Below are 13965 nucleotides of genomic sequence, written 5' to 3' on the forward strand. Positions count from 1 at the left end.
CATTTTGATAAAGAAAAATATTTTATAACGATTAATGTGAAATATTTTTTAAGTCTTTAAACTCTTCAACTTTATAAAATGTTACAATTTTTATCAACTTAAATCTTTTTTGTATATAATTTAACAATAATTATTTTTTATACCTACAGACACTATTGTTTAATGCTTATGCAATCATCAGCGTAGGTTGTGACAATTCCTGCCGGTCATGAGATACGAACCTCGCCACAAAGTTAGTTATTCCACAGACAGTAGCCATCCTTAAGTATTCTTGAAGGGGCTTACATATAATTATATATATATATATTTTTTTTTTTTTTTACTATAATAATTAAATACCTACAGACACTAGTGTTTCAGCCTTTCGGGAATCTCCAGTGCAGGGTGTCACGATTAACACCAGTCGATAGATTCGAACTCGGCAACACGAGCCATTTGTGGCTCGATTAGCTACCATCAACCACGAGAAATAACACTGAATTTAAACATTTTAAATATTTTTAATGTCAATCACAGTGAGCTAATTATTATACGATGATATATATTACAAGTGTTTGTCAAGTTAGTTTTAAATGAAACCCTCGGGGAAAAAAAAAAAAAAAAAGAATCTAACTCTTCGGTTGATATCATTTGTTAAATGTTAAAAGTTTATTTTATACTTTTACATGTTTAATGCTTATGTGACTTCGTTTTATTCTTGAAATGATGTCACAAACAAAAATTCTTACTATTAGAGTATAAGTGCTGACATATTTTAACAAAACCTATTTTTCTTTGCAGAAATTGTATTTTTCTGACCTAATAGGCAAAATATTACCACAAGATTTCCGCAATATATGTACCACATTTGTTGCTGAGGCGTACATTGAAAATGGTACTTCTCAACTTATGGCATCTAGAATGGTAAGCTATTTTGAGAATTTTATGAATTAAAAATGTCATTTTTTGTTTGTTTTTAAGAAATATATTGATAACATTTCTTTTATTTGAAAATTTTAATATATTTACCTCTTTTTATTATTCATTCCCATTAGGCTGCTACGGAGGTGAGCGCACTACTTATGAATTGTCTATTCAATATTGAAAGCTTGGAGAATGTTATAAACAGGATTCAAATATTACGCAATATAACTAGCCGAATGCACCCGGAAAAGAGTCTTCCGTTAGTTCCAATAATGCAGAAAGTGACACGTCAACTGACCGGTTTGTTATCCTTCATTATTAGTTTTTTTTGTTTTTTTTTTTTTTTTGAGGGGGTAATTTTTGTCTATCTTGCTTTAAATATGTTTGTAAATAGCTAGAAATCAGTATTTTTTTCTCTTATTGAAAGAAAAATATCCTGTGACTTTACAATAACAAGATATTTAACAAAAAAATTAAAAACAAAATTTACTCTACATATTCTGGCACAAACTAGCTTCCATTAAAAAATTTTTTTTTTTTTTTTCAACAAAAGTAAAAATATTGATATTTTATTATTCAAAAATAAATGCTGTCATCCAATATAATTATTATGGAAGCCATATTTTATTGTTTACTCAATAATAGGTCTGTTTTCATTTTTTTTTTTTTTTTTTTAATTATTATATACTTCTAATTTTATGTAATACCTATGAATTCTTATTAATTGCATAAGATGATTTTTTTTATAAAATTAAAACTAGGGTGAATTTTGAACAAGAATCAAAATATTTACTTATTAAGTTTTTAAGAATGTACTATTACTTATCAAAACTTATTGTCTTCTATTGCAGGTATTGAATTGTATCTAAGATTACAGTCTTATTTATTAACCGAAAAAGAGCTACGAGAAAACCATTTCCCCCGTCCTGATGGTACAGGAAATACAAAATTCTATCATTATGAAAGAACGAACGAAGAGTATTTTGCTAGTAAATATCAAAACATTTTTCTATAAATTTTCTATGGTTTTCAGTGATTAGATATGAAAATAAACACCCCTTTCTCCTTTTTTTTTTTCTCACAAGATGATGCAAGACGTTGTGTTCGCTGTTCCAACACATTTGAAAATATTTGCTCATACCACTGGGCAAAATTGGCCACAAAACAATGTAAGTCTTTGTTTTTATACTTTTCTCTTTCAACATATAATACTAGCCGTGTTTACCCAACATCGTTCAGGTGTATATCTAAAGTATTTAAAGAAAATTCATTGAAAATATAATTGTTTACATTTATTTCATTCAAATTAATTTTGAATGCATACTATTCATAATGAATTGTAGATAACAATTTTATCATGGTTAGAATAATTGATATTTATTTTTAATGGTGACCATTCTAATTTTTATACAATTTATGTTGGAAATTTATGTATCCTTAATTTTAATGCATAAAATCTTTGTTTCTTTCCAGGTGGAAATAGTTTTGAGAAGCATTATAAATGTTGCAATGGAAAAGTTAACTCCATAGGATGTACAGTTGCTCCAGTAAGTAAACATTTTGATTCTTGTTCAAAATTTTGCCTATGTTAAAAAATATACAAAGGACTATATTTGTTTTACATAACCATGCCAGAAAGAGAATAGCATATCCCAAAAATCACTAATTGTGTAAGTAGATTTATTTTAAAACAAAAAATATTTTATGGCTAGCTAAGGAATAAATATCTCGCGATGCCATTTTAAAAACAGTCAATAAACAAACAAAATAACTTAACATAATTCAAACTTGCGAGATTTTTGTTGTAATGCCTACAAATTCCCATTAATCGGTTAATAAAATTTGATTTATAAAAACAATACTATTTGATGAATTTATGTGATTATTAGAATAAAATATTTTCTTTCTGTCACAGGTATGTAGAGGGAATTCTGGACAAATGCAATATTTTTATTTAATGCATATTGTATAGTTGTAAATAATTATTTTTTATTGATTTGTTGTTGTAATTTTATCATTGTTTTAATTTATAATTGTAATTGTGATTATTTACTAATTCCTTTTAGTTTTTTTTTTTTATAAAGTATAAATTAACTTATTTGCTAAATTTCTATGCTTAATGGTAATTGCATTCCCACTTTATTTTCAGTATCATGTTCATCACAATAATAAATTTGACACATCAGGATACAAAAACACAGTTTTCTATCCAATGTCACATATGCATCTGCAGGTTTTTTCTCTGGATTGTGAGCTGGTAAGTTATTTTTTTAAATCTTGTCTCACCATAACACAATCTTTCCCCCAAAAATTTTGTACCTAGCTTTGAGTAAATCAGCAACTTTTATTCAATTAATTGCATTCAATAACATAAAACTGCATTGTAAATTGATAAACCAAACCTCAAACCTATTTGTGCTTTGTGATCATATTAAAAGGAGTATAGTCATCCCATTTGAAATAATTGCCTATCTCAAAAGTTCAGCAAGTTTTTTGTATCAGACTTGAAATTCATAACTTTTTCTTCTCCACTATTTAACAGATCTATACTACAGCTGGCATGGAAGTTGCTCAAGTAACGCTCATCAATCCGGAATGTGATGTTGTTTATGAAACGTTCGTCAAGCCAGATAATCAAATATTGGATTATAATACGCGGTAATTACCTTCAGCTAATTTGTTTTTGTTATTCTTTCATTTATAAATATCATGGACATGAAAAATATATGGACTCTTAATTTCAACGTATTTGAAATATCATTCATCGAAATAATTGAAAGATTTGCATATGAATATGACAGTGTATTTTACCACACAAAATATTTTAAGCACTAATATGGTTAAAAAGTGTATTAACCCTGCCCCCTCATGTTCATTAGATTAAAATGGGTTTTAGCTGATATTATGTAAATCTGACACTCCAATCAAAAGGTTATAATTTTTTGTAAATGTGTACATTTTTTTTTCTTTTAGATTTAGTGGAATTCAAGAATCAGATCTAAAAAACGTAACTACATCGTTGAGAGATGTACAGGATCAACTTTTACGGTATATCTCCGCACATACGATCCTTGTTGGACATAGTTTAGAATGCGATTTGAGGTCCCTTAAGGTAAGCATTGAGAAATTATAGTCTAATTAAGAACCTTTTTTACATCCTCCTACAAAGTACACATTGTAAATTAAGCTTTCTTTTCCTTTTTAAAACAAGAATTTATTTTGAATGGATTAATTTAAAGCAGAGGAGGCATTCTTTCTATTCATGCATTGTTAAATATGTGATTCCTTGAATCTTTTAGCATTGATTTAATACTTTTTATTTTTCTTTAGATCGTCCACAGTAACGTGGTTGATACGTCAGTTATGTACGCACGCTTGTCGGGAAACTCGTATAAGACAGGACTGAAAAAATTGGCACAAGATCATCTCCAAATGAAAATCCAGGATAATCGTAAGTATATTCAACACTGTATTTATTGCATTCAAAACTTTCAATATATGAAGATTTGTTAAGAATGTTAAAGCCATAAATGACTCTCTATTCAATAGTTTAAATGCTTGAAAATTCTTTAAAACTTTCTAAGAGTCACAATGTAAACCCTTGTCTTGGTTTTGTTTTTCAGCCGATGGTCATGACAGTAAAGAAGATGCCATTGCAGCAATGAAATTAGTCCATCATCAACTGCAGCAGGAAGCCATAGAAAATTATTATACTCCATGTAAATTAAGAAGGAGACTTGAGGAAATTCTATCACTTATCAATTACTAAAGTATTAATAGATGCTCAATATAAATTGCATTGATTACAGGAATTTTTCTTACCTTTATGGTTTTTTTCTACTCGAATCAAATTTGTCAGTTTTACTCAACTGCAGAATAACATTTTTGATTTGGACAGTATCGGAATTATGGCAGCATCTTGAATTTTCAAGAATATAAATCAATTTCCCTTTTATTAGAAAACATTTTTGACTAACCTGAAATTCTTGAAAAGACCTTGTATCACAATGAAATATCTGCATCTGATGAATCGCTCGAGAAAACGAATAACATTCTTTACACTGTCATCTTCAATCAAGCCGAATGGTTTCACTTGCTCCACAAAAACTGTGCAATACAAAAAAAGTACTCATCCATTTTAAACAAGCCACTTTTACCAATCAATTTTCTTTTTGTTAAAAAAAAATAAAAATACAAGAAAAACTCGAACACGATCGTTTTACAATTACCAAAACAATCACTCATCCACAACATCATTTAACCCCCCAAAACGAATTATATTCACTTTTTTCTAAATTGGAGACGTTTATACTAACTAAAAAAAAATCGATTAGACAACTGCTAGTTTTGTGTAATTTTTAACATGTGTTTTGTATTGTCTCTTTTCTGACTTTAAAACACAGTAATATTATATCCAACATTTTTTCCCTTATTTCCTTCCATTTTTTTTTTTTTTTTTTTACATCATAAGAATAATGTTTCATTCGTGTAGATTCCATACAATTTTTTTGATCTTTACACTCTTCCTCAAAAAATATTTTATATTATTTTAAAGAAGGCAGCTCAAAAATAACTTCCATTCAATTTAAAAAATCGTCAAACAGAAACAACGCAAAAAAAAAAAAATTTGTAAAAATATTTTTGTAAATAAATTTTTTATACGTAAAATGTTTTTTTTTTCTCTTTTGATCTTACTGTGCATGCATACATCCTCTTGCTTTCAATTAAAATTCTTTTTTTTTTTTTATTATTATTATACCCCCCCCCATTGTTTTACTCTTCTTCCACCTTCACTCTAAAACCCATTTTAATTTAAATAGTTTTTTATTACTATGATTTAGCTCTAAATTTTCAGGTTATAACCTTTTTTTTTTTTTTAATAGACTTGTTCAATTTTTAAGTGAGTTTTCTAAACAAGTTAACCATAAACGTGTTTTGTAAATATGATTTACAGGAACTAAACACTAGTTTATAAAATCAAGTAGAGGAACCATTAATACCTTTGTTTAAAATAATTTATAATCTGAAAAGTTGGTGCTTATGAATTATTAAAATAAATTTGGAATTCAATAAAAATAGAAAATTAAAAGTTAATGTTCTGAATCTTAGACAAAAATCAAAAATTAACATTTAGCCGAAAACCTTTTTTTTTTTTTAATGATTTTTTTTTCAATCTAAATTTTAACTTTTTCACTAAATTCACTCATGAAACATGGAATGTTTCCAGAATAATTTCTTTATTTTTGTTTTCTGGTGATAAACTATTATTTGAATTGTGCTTTGCATAATTAGCTAATCTTTTTACATTGTAGTTTTATGTACTTTTTATACGTTCAAATACTTTATACTTGCCATGAACTGTTCTCATAAGAATTCAAACAGTGTCCATTTATGATTTTCAATCCTTTCATAATATTCTTCATCTTACAACTGACAATTCACGAATTTTATCAACCATCCTTGAGTGTCTTTTTGGCCTTCATAAGTGATGACTCCTGAGTTAAAAATAAAATAGTTTTGTAATTTTAAATACATACCTATTAAAATTTCATCTATCTGTACTGTTGATATTGGTTTTAAAATAATAAATGAACTCGTCTCCTCATAAGGAAACAGTTAGGCAATGTGGGGAAAGTCTAGCTCTCCAAAAAGGGCATTCTGGATAAGAATCAAAATTCAGATCGTCTCAGTCTAAACATAGCATCAAAAATGTATGAGGTACTTACTTGGTATAGAAAAGTAATGCTGTACACCGAAAATTATGAAAAATAATCAAATAGAATTTTCATAAAAAATAAAAATAATTTAGTGCTTTTGACACAGACAGGAGACAATCACTGAGTCTTGACTTATTCACCGTGATGAAAATTATTTTTTTTCTAAATAAAATTTATATATTTAAATGTTTGGAGGTACAAAATTTGTATAAAGCTTTAAATAAAATATGTGGAAGATTCTCTAGAGCTCTTTCGGCTATCATCTCATTAGGAGGAAATCGATAGTGTAACAAAATAAGATTATCTCGAAAGTTGAAAGAGTTCTAATGGGCAACTATTGAATGTGTCAAAAGTACGGGGACAAAGTAAAATTAAACTTTATAGGCACAACGAGGGGAGAAAAAAAAAAAAAAAAAGGCGGGAGAAAAGATTCAAAGTTCCCCAAAGAGAAACAATGTGTTCGCCGTTTCTTTTTGCAGGCATAAAGAAGGTTTACGCACCGCGATAGAGACAGACTCCAAAATGTTTAAATGGTTTCTGGAGTCCGCTGTATGTAGCACCTTGAACCATTCGATTTTATATCTATCAGCACAGCATGGATTGTCAACCAAATGCTGGCCAATAGCAGAGTCCAAGGCTGCAGAAGGAGGGAGACTACCAGATCCCATCCTCCCATGTCTGATCTAAGATGGAACGTGCTGGTTTATACGAGTCAAAAGATGCAAGGATGTTCGCCCAACATAACCAGCATCGCCCTGGCATTTAAATTGATACACAATATTGCTATTTTGGATGTAAGGCAAACTATCCTTGTGAAAAGAAGGAAAAACAGGTCTCGTAGTATATACCAAAAGCAACAACACAGAATAGAAGCAGTGGTAAATACGTCTGCGAATCTGTTTGAAAAGTCTATTACTCTTATCCCCAATCCACGGTAATTTTAAATAAACCGGGCATTTCAAAGGTCCAAACATTTTAAGGGATTTAAAATCCGCAGCCTTTTTGAAAATACAGTCATCAATAAGGTCAACAGGATAACCATTATTGATGAATATTTCCCTGATCTTATCGAGTTCGGCCTCTAGTCTGTTAGGTGAACAAATCATGAGGGCTCTATGTACCTAAGTATTAATTAAGCCAATCTTACATGATTTTGGTAAAAAAGACAACCAGTTCACATATAGGCCAGTAAATGTCGGCTTCCTACAAATTGTAGTGAGAAAGCCCCACCCCCACCCATTGAACGTTCGACAAGAACATCCAAGAAGGGAAGTGAATTATCTTTCTCACTTTCCATAGTGAAAGTTAGAGCCCCATGCAAAGAATTCAACCTATTAAAAATGTTGACGCTTTACCTTGCGATGGAAAAATAGTAAAAGTGTTGTCAACATATATCTGAAATATGTAGTGGATTTTGTTATAGAGTTAAACAGAATGGATTCATAATATCCAACAAAAATATCCGCTAAACTTGGGGCCAACGGACTCCCCATTGAAACGCCGTCAACCTAACAATACATGATATCACAAAAACTAAACTCCACAGATTTTGTACACATTAAAACGAGTTCAATAAGAATCTCTTTAGAAAACCATGGAGCGGTCAGGCGACCACCATACAGCACGTCGGTACATATACGTATAGTCTCATCCAACAGTATGGAACAACTTGCTTATTGATTTTGGGGAGACCATACATTCTGGGACGTTGTGACCCAGAGGGTCTAATCCTGTCATAGACGTCCTTGCAAAAAACATTCTTTTTAAATAGTGCAAGTAGATGCCTTTACATTTTGGCCTTGTTCTTGCAAGTATTATCCGTCAAGAACGAAGTCAAAATGCAAAGGCGTCTACTTGAACTAATTAAAAAGAATGTTTTTTGCAAGGACGTCTATGACAGGATTAGACCCTCTGGATCACAACGTCCCAGAATGTATGATCTCCCCAAAATCCATAAGCAAGGTGTTCCACTTTTTTTTTTCTCCCCTCGTTGTGCCAATATTTTAATCGTTTTTAAACGAAAATAAATTTAATTTTAGTTTGTCCCTATACTTTTGGCACATTCAATAGTTCCCCTTTAGAACTCTCTAAACTTTTGAGATAATATTTTGTTACGCTATCGATTTCCTCCTGATGAGTGATAGCCGAAAGGGCTCTAGAGAATCTTCCGCGTATCTTATTTAAAGATATATATATATATAAAAATGTTTTGTTTGGAGTTTAATTTGCATAAATACATCCTTTCCCTTTCAGTTAAAATTCATTCTTTTTCTTCCCCCCCCCCCAAAAAAAATTATTTTTTTCACACTCTTCTACCAAAATCTTAAAATCCGTTTTGTTTATTTTATCATTTTGGATTACTATGATTAAACATTGCTGCAACGATACCTGATGGTTCTTCAGATGTAACCTTCTTCATCTTTTCTTCTAAATTTTTATGACTGATCAACAGACTGCTTCTATAACTTTGGGATTACAATGAAGTCTCCAAAACAAGGCACAGTGCCACTTTGACATAAGAGGCTACTTTGTGCAATCAAATTTGTAGGGAGTTGAGCAGTCAGATGTCTGTTCACATTACACTTGAACTTGTGCATGTGTGTACAGTCAGGAAAACAGGAACCTGGGAGGGAATTTCAGAGTCTTAAAGTTTGAAGGAAGAAACTATTTGAGCAAAAGGAATTTCAACATCTAGGGATCTCTATAGTGTAAGGGTGGGATGTTGCTGCTTGTCGGTTTAGTCGAGTGATATTTATGTTGAGTGCTTGAAGTTCACCAAAGCACATTCTATTAAAATGCTTTGGACATTCCGTATTTAATCAAAACCTCTAAAACTTCATAAAATATGTTTTTAAGGCGAAAATATTTGTAATTATATCGCTATATAATCTCCTTACACTCTCCATTTTTCTTTAATGTATATTTTTGATACTTATGCAAAATATGAACTATGCTATTTCTATGGGCCCAAAGGTCAAAATCCTTTTAGATTTTTGATTCTGTGACCTTTTGCGGAAGAAAAGATGGTGCCAAATGAATGTCAGACTCCTGAACATTATACTGTTTTTCACAAGCATAAATCTTGTGCATGTGCGAGAACGCCAGCCATATTTAAAGATGGCTGACAATCATTCAAATACAACATGATGACTTACGTAAAACCCTAGTAGAACCCCAAACCAATTAACATACAAATATTTTATTTCCAATTAAATTCTTTATTATATTGGACTTGATATCTATAGTCTATTTCAGAGTCAAGAATATTTGTAGAAAATAAAACTTTTTTTTTTTTCAAACATTTTCTGTAATACTGCTTCAATATTCTGTATAACTTAATAGATTTGTTTGTTAAATCTTGATATTTCTCATGTAGAGTCATTTATATTCTACCAATATGACTCGTCACAAAATTATAGCTGTTTTTACCTACACCGAGGAGGTTATGTTTTCAATCATGTTTATAACTATGTTTGATCATTTTGTTACAGACCAGAGTTCACATTGCTTGACCACATTGATCACTAGCAGGACTTGTTAACCGGTGTTGCCCAGTGGGATGCATGCCTCCTCTTCATAAAAAAAAATCAACTACGGTTGTTGTTGGTGGTCAATCCCCAACGTCCTAATGTTAAGAACATATTTTGGAATAGACATCCCTAATCTCTTCGTGTTAAGAATGTTGTATGGAATAGACATGACCAACCTCGCCATGGTAAGAATGGCTTTCGGAATAGACACTCCATTTTATGAGTGAAGTGGAACCGTCAAAGTATTTGACCCAAATTCAACCTTGATACATGTCAGCATACCCACCTGCAAAGACTAAACAAAAAAAAGTGGGGGGTGGGTGGCAGTGTCCTGATTTAAAATTGAGTTAGAAGCACAATGTTCCAAGCATTTTATAAACCAATTGTGCAGATCTAGAAAGATGGTGTACAACCATAAAAATATTTTGCCATCAATGTCCATCCATTAGAAGCTAAAAATATGTCTTGGGAAATAGTTTGCTATGGACAGAGGCAAATATATCCACTATTTTTTTTTCTGTACTAACGCTTTATATGCACTATCTATCCATGCAAGAAAATTATATCAAATGTGGCATACTGTCTTTTCAGCCTCTTGCAAATTTATTGTCTGGTGGTCATAACACAGGTTTAACTTTTTTAATAGTATATATCTGATTCATAAACAGAATTTTAATTTGAGAGTGCATGACTTTTTTAATAGTGATTGTAAGTCGGTGTCATTTTGTGATTAGTGTGTTTCACTTGATGTTGTGGTCTGGTTTCCTCATGGAGTACTCTTAACTCTACAGGAGAAAACCTTGAAATGTCATTCACATAGTCAAGGTCATCCTGTGACCACATTTTAGGACTACTTAACAAAATTGGGAAGTTTTTAATCAACTTTTGTCTTAAATATTGTTTTATATGAGTAAGTATCAACACCATTCATTTCTTGTATCTGCTTGACAGTCTTTTAAACTTTTCAGTCTCGTTATTTCTTGGTTTCAATTGTTTGGTTGTGAACAAATTTGACAAAAACCTTAAATGCTTTACCAGTCTTTTCAAGTTAGCTTGGTTTCCTCAAGTACCAGGAATTATTGTACTACTCATTAACTGCTACACAATCTTGTTTTTTTGGCTTTTTTTCATTTCCATGCGATGTGTCCGTTTTCTTATTGTAATTTTAGAATTTATTGAACATTTTACAAGCTTTTCTGTTTCTTTTCCAGATATTCTGCACATTATAGTTTTACTTTTTGCCAGTTCTAGCTTTTTTTCATATTTTGGTCTAGCTGGCATATATAGTTAATGAAATTAGAATGCAGAGCCCACCTTTTTTTTTCGTTGGTGACTCATTCTTTTTAGTAGCTAAGTACTGTTGATGTCTAGACCATTTCATGAGCATTTGAAATCAATAACTTACACACACACCAAAAATATTATATTTAAAACAATATTCATTACTTATTTGATAAATCTAAAACATTTCATGAAAATTTTTATTTTCGCATCCTTTAAAAGTAAATTGCTGTGGGGGGGGGAAGTATTTCTTAGTTTAAATTCTACAATTATCTCCTCCAGTGAATCATTATTAATGAAATCAAATGTTTATATAATCATGTCTGAAATTAATAGAAAACTTTAATGTGTAATGCGTTTATTTGTTACTGAAGAGTCAATACTTATCAAAGCTCAAGATAAAGGTTAATGAATAGATTGTAAGTTGTAAGGCACTGTGCACGAATTGAAAATGATAAATAAAATTAATAAAAGTAGTTATTTATGACAATATGTCTGTTGACATTGAACGTGAAGACGACTAAGTTGTAACGCATACGGAAGCATTTCTGTGGTAACATTTCACAGATGGAAAATTCTTGGAAAGAAATTCTGCTTATGAAAACTCTGATGTAAGGAAAATTCTTTGCAGTTAATAAATATGTTGTTCTTATGAACGTCTGACATTACCCTCCCTACTAGATTATGATGAAAACGGTTTCAACATTGGTAGTGAAAGCAGGTTTTGGGTTTTAGAATTCATAAAATTAAAAGCTATTTTCCCCATTGCACCACAGATCAGAAGTAAAAAACAATCAACAATTTTGATCACAAATGCTCTTCAAACTGTTGCCGTATATTAAAAAAACAAATTTGCATATTAAGACGTAATAGATAAAATTATTGCAGGACATTATAATGGATTAACAATTTGCCTCGCCACTCTCCAAAAGGTTTGAAATTCTATTTTTATGCAACTATATATGAATATACTGAAAAATTTGACAGAAAGAAAAAAAAAAAATTTGGAATGAAAGATCAGTTTCACATAAATTTAACATACAATGATCCCTCATTTTCGGACCATTCTTGCCTCTTAAAGCAGATAACCATTTTTTTCCTATTTACTATGTCAGATAAATTATGTATTGTAAAAACTCACAGCGGTGCTCTGTTATAGAGTGCCAGGATTTTACCTTCATTGGACACCATGCAGTAGGTGGACGAAGGACATTTCTCTAAATACAGAGACGACATAATTGCTGAACGTATTTTACCCAATGTGGATATTCTACAGTGTTCGGCTTGATATATTTGATTATAGGAAATTATTCCTATTTCTTCCAGAGACCACGAGGTCCTAAAATATGCCATATTGGGTGACAAACATTCACGCCGTGTTCACCATGGACATCCGTTTAAGGAAACCCGAAACTAACATTCCCACAGAGGAATCATAACTAAAGGCTCCACTACGTATGGATAGCAAATTCAGCCACTGTTTTTGCAAGGGACTTACTGTGAACCAAAGAACTTTCATTTACTGATACATCTTGAATAAAATTTGAGTTTTAAAAGGTATGGCTTTTGTTTGTGGAATTTCATTTGCTATCTGCAGGGAGGAGGAAATTGGGTGTGTAGGGAAGCAATTTCTTACAGTATATTCTTTTTGGGGAGGTTTTACGTTTTTAGACTATTACATATCATTTTATGTCTTTGCCACTTGGACTAAGAGTTAGTAATAAAAAGATTAGTTAGTTTCCTGTAAAAGTTAGAATGGCCCGGAAAATATATCCCCATACTAAAATTCTAATATATATATTTTTTTTTTCTTTCAGCTAAATTTCTCAATGTATTCATGAATACTCATCTAAAATAATTACTTAAAAAATCATAGAGGTTGGGAGAGAAATAACAATGTTCAATTATAAATTTACCCAGATTAGATTACTTAAAAGCGTTGAAATTACGAAAATTACTGATTTATAATTTAGATTTATTTTGTGCTATTACAATTGCGATTCCTCAAAGCAAACGACGTATTTTCATGTTTTCGATATTGCGATTTAAAATAAAAAAATATTATCCTAGCATATTTCACCCTCTGAACACTTAGTAATTTCATATTTATTCATAATAGATTAAGTCTTGAACTAAAACAGTTAAAAAAAAATAAAATGAACAAGAAAATGCGAGATTTTATTTTGCCAATATGTAATAGAATATAGTTTGGCTTCGTTTAGATATTTTGTTTTCACCGGGAGCCGCCATCTTGATTTTTTATACATACTACAATCATTCTGATTGGTTGATTATAAGCAAGTAAATGCGTATTCTGATTAGCTGTTTTTTGTTTGTTTTTTTGTACGCAAAATTCAAATTTTCCAATGTCTCTTTATTATATCAACAAAGTAATCCCCACCTCTTTTACATTTTTAATAATTTTCGTCTTGAGTTGACGGTCGATTGGGTTTTTCAAGTTAAATTCAATTTTTACGATATCTTTATTAAACTATGAGATGAAATTACAGAATAGTTTTTTTGTTTTTTTTTGT

At 30.6% G+C, this 13965-nt stretch overlaps 3 protein-coding genes and 1 long non-coding RNA gene across 16 annotated transcripts in view; 3 read left to right on the plus strand and 1 right to left on the minus strand.

Moving 5' to 3' along the window:
• The window catches only part of LOC145280197 (putative exonuclease GOR), a 210008-nt gene that overhangs the window by 129595 nt on the left and 66448 nt on the right, over positions 1-13965 (plus strand). For both annotated transcript variants that reach the window (XR_013868570.1, XM_080131966.1), the window contains exon 6: positions 781-1203. The gene's annotated coding sequence lies outside the window, so the exon portion shown is untranslated. The remainder of the gene's footprint in view (positions 1-780; positions 1204-13965) is intronic.
• LOC145280198 (uncharacterized) overlaps positions 1-13965 on the minus strand; it is a 178901-nt gene that overhangs the window by 8220 nt on the left and 156716 nt on the right. For 7 of the 11 annotated variants that reach the window (XM_080131974.1, XM_080131973.1, XM_080131969.1 and 4 more), the window contains one exon: positions 4881-5010. In XM_080131974.1, the coding sequence (XP_079988100.1) occupies positions 4881-5010 (130 nt within the window). Of the gene's footprint in view, positions 1-4880; positions 5011-13965 lie in introns of those variants that run through there. The other 4 variants (XR_013868574.1, XR_013868573.1, XR_013868572.1 and 1 more) reach the window with 1 other exon arrangement.
• LOC145280201 (putative exonuclease GOR) lies at positions 1908-4240 on the plus strand. 2 transcript variants are annotated; one of them, XM_080131977.1, is made up of 3 exons: positions 1908-2450; positions 3053-3160; positions 3446-4240. In XM_080131977.1, exons 2-3 carry the CDS (start codon positions 3116-3118, stop codon positions 3563-3565), a joined length of 165 nt encoding a protein of 54 aa, XP_079988103.1. In that variant the 5' UTR covers positions 1908-2450; positions 3053-3115; the 3' UTR covers positions 3566-4240. The 2 variants fall into 2 exon arrangements, with proteins under 2 accessions (XP_079988103.1, XP_079988102.1); XM_080131976.1 differs by having other exon boundaries at positions 1908-3160.
• LOC145280208 (uncharacterized) lies at positions 4278-4884 on the plus strand. Its single transcript, XR_013868576.1, has 2 exons — positions 4278-4354; positions 4527-4884. It is a non-coding gene; the product is annotated as an uncharacterized LOC145280208 (long non-coding RNA).

The sequence above is a fragment of the Euprymna scolopes genome, chromosome 7 (assembly GCF_053919585.1).
Source record: "Euprymna scolopes isolate OS-2025 chromosome 7, ASM5391958v1, whole genome shotgun sequence".
NCBI lineage: Eukaryota > Metazoa > Mollusca > Cephalopoda > Sepiida > Sepiolidae > Euprymna > Euprymna scolopes.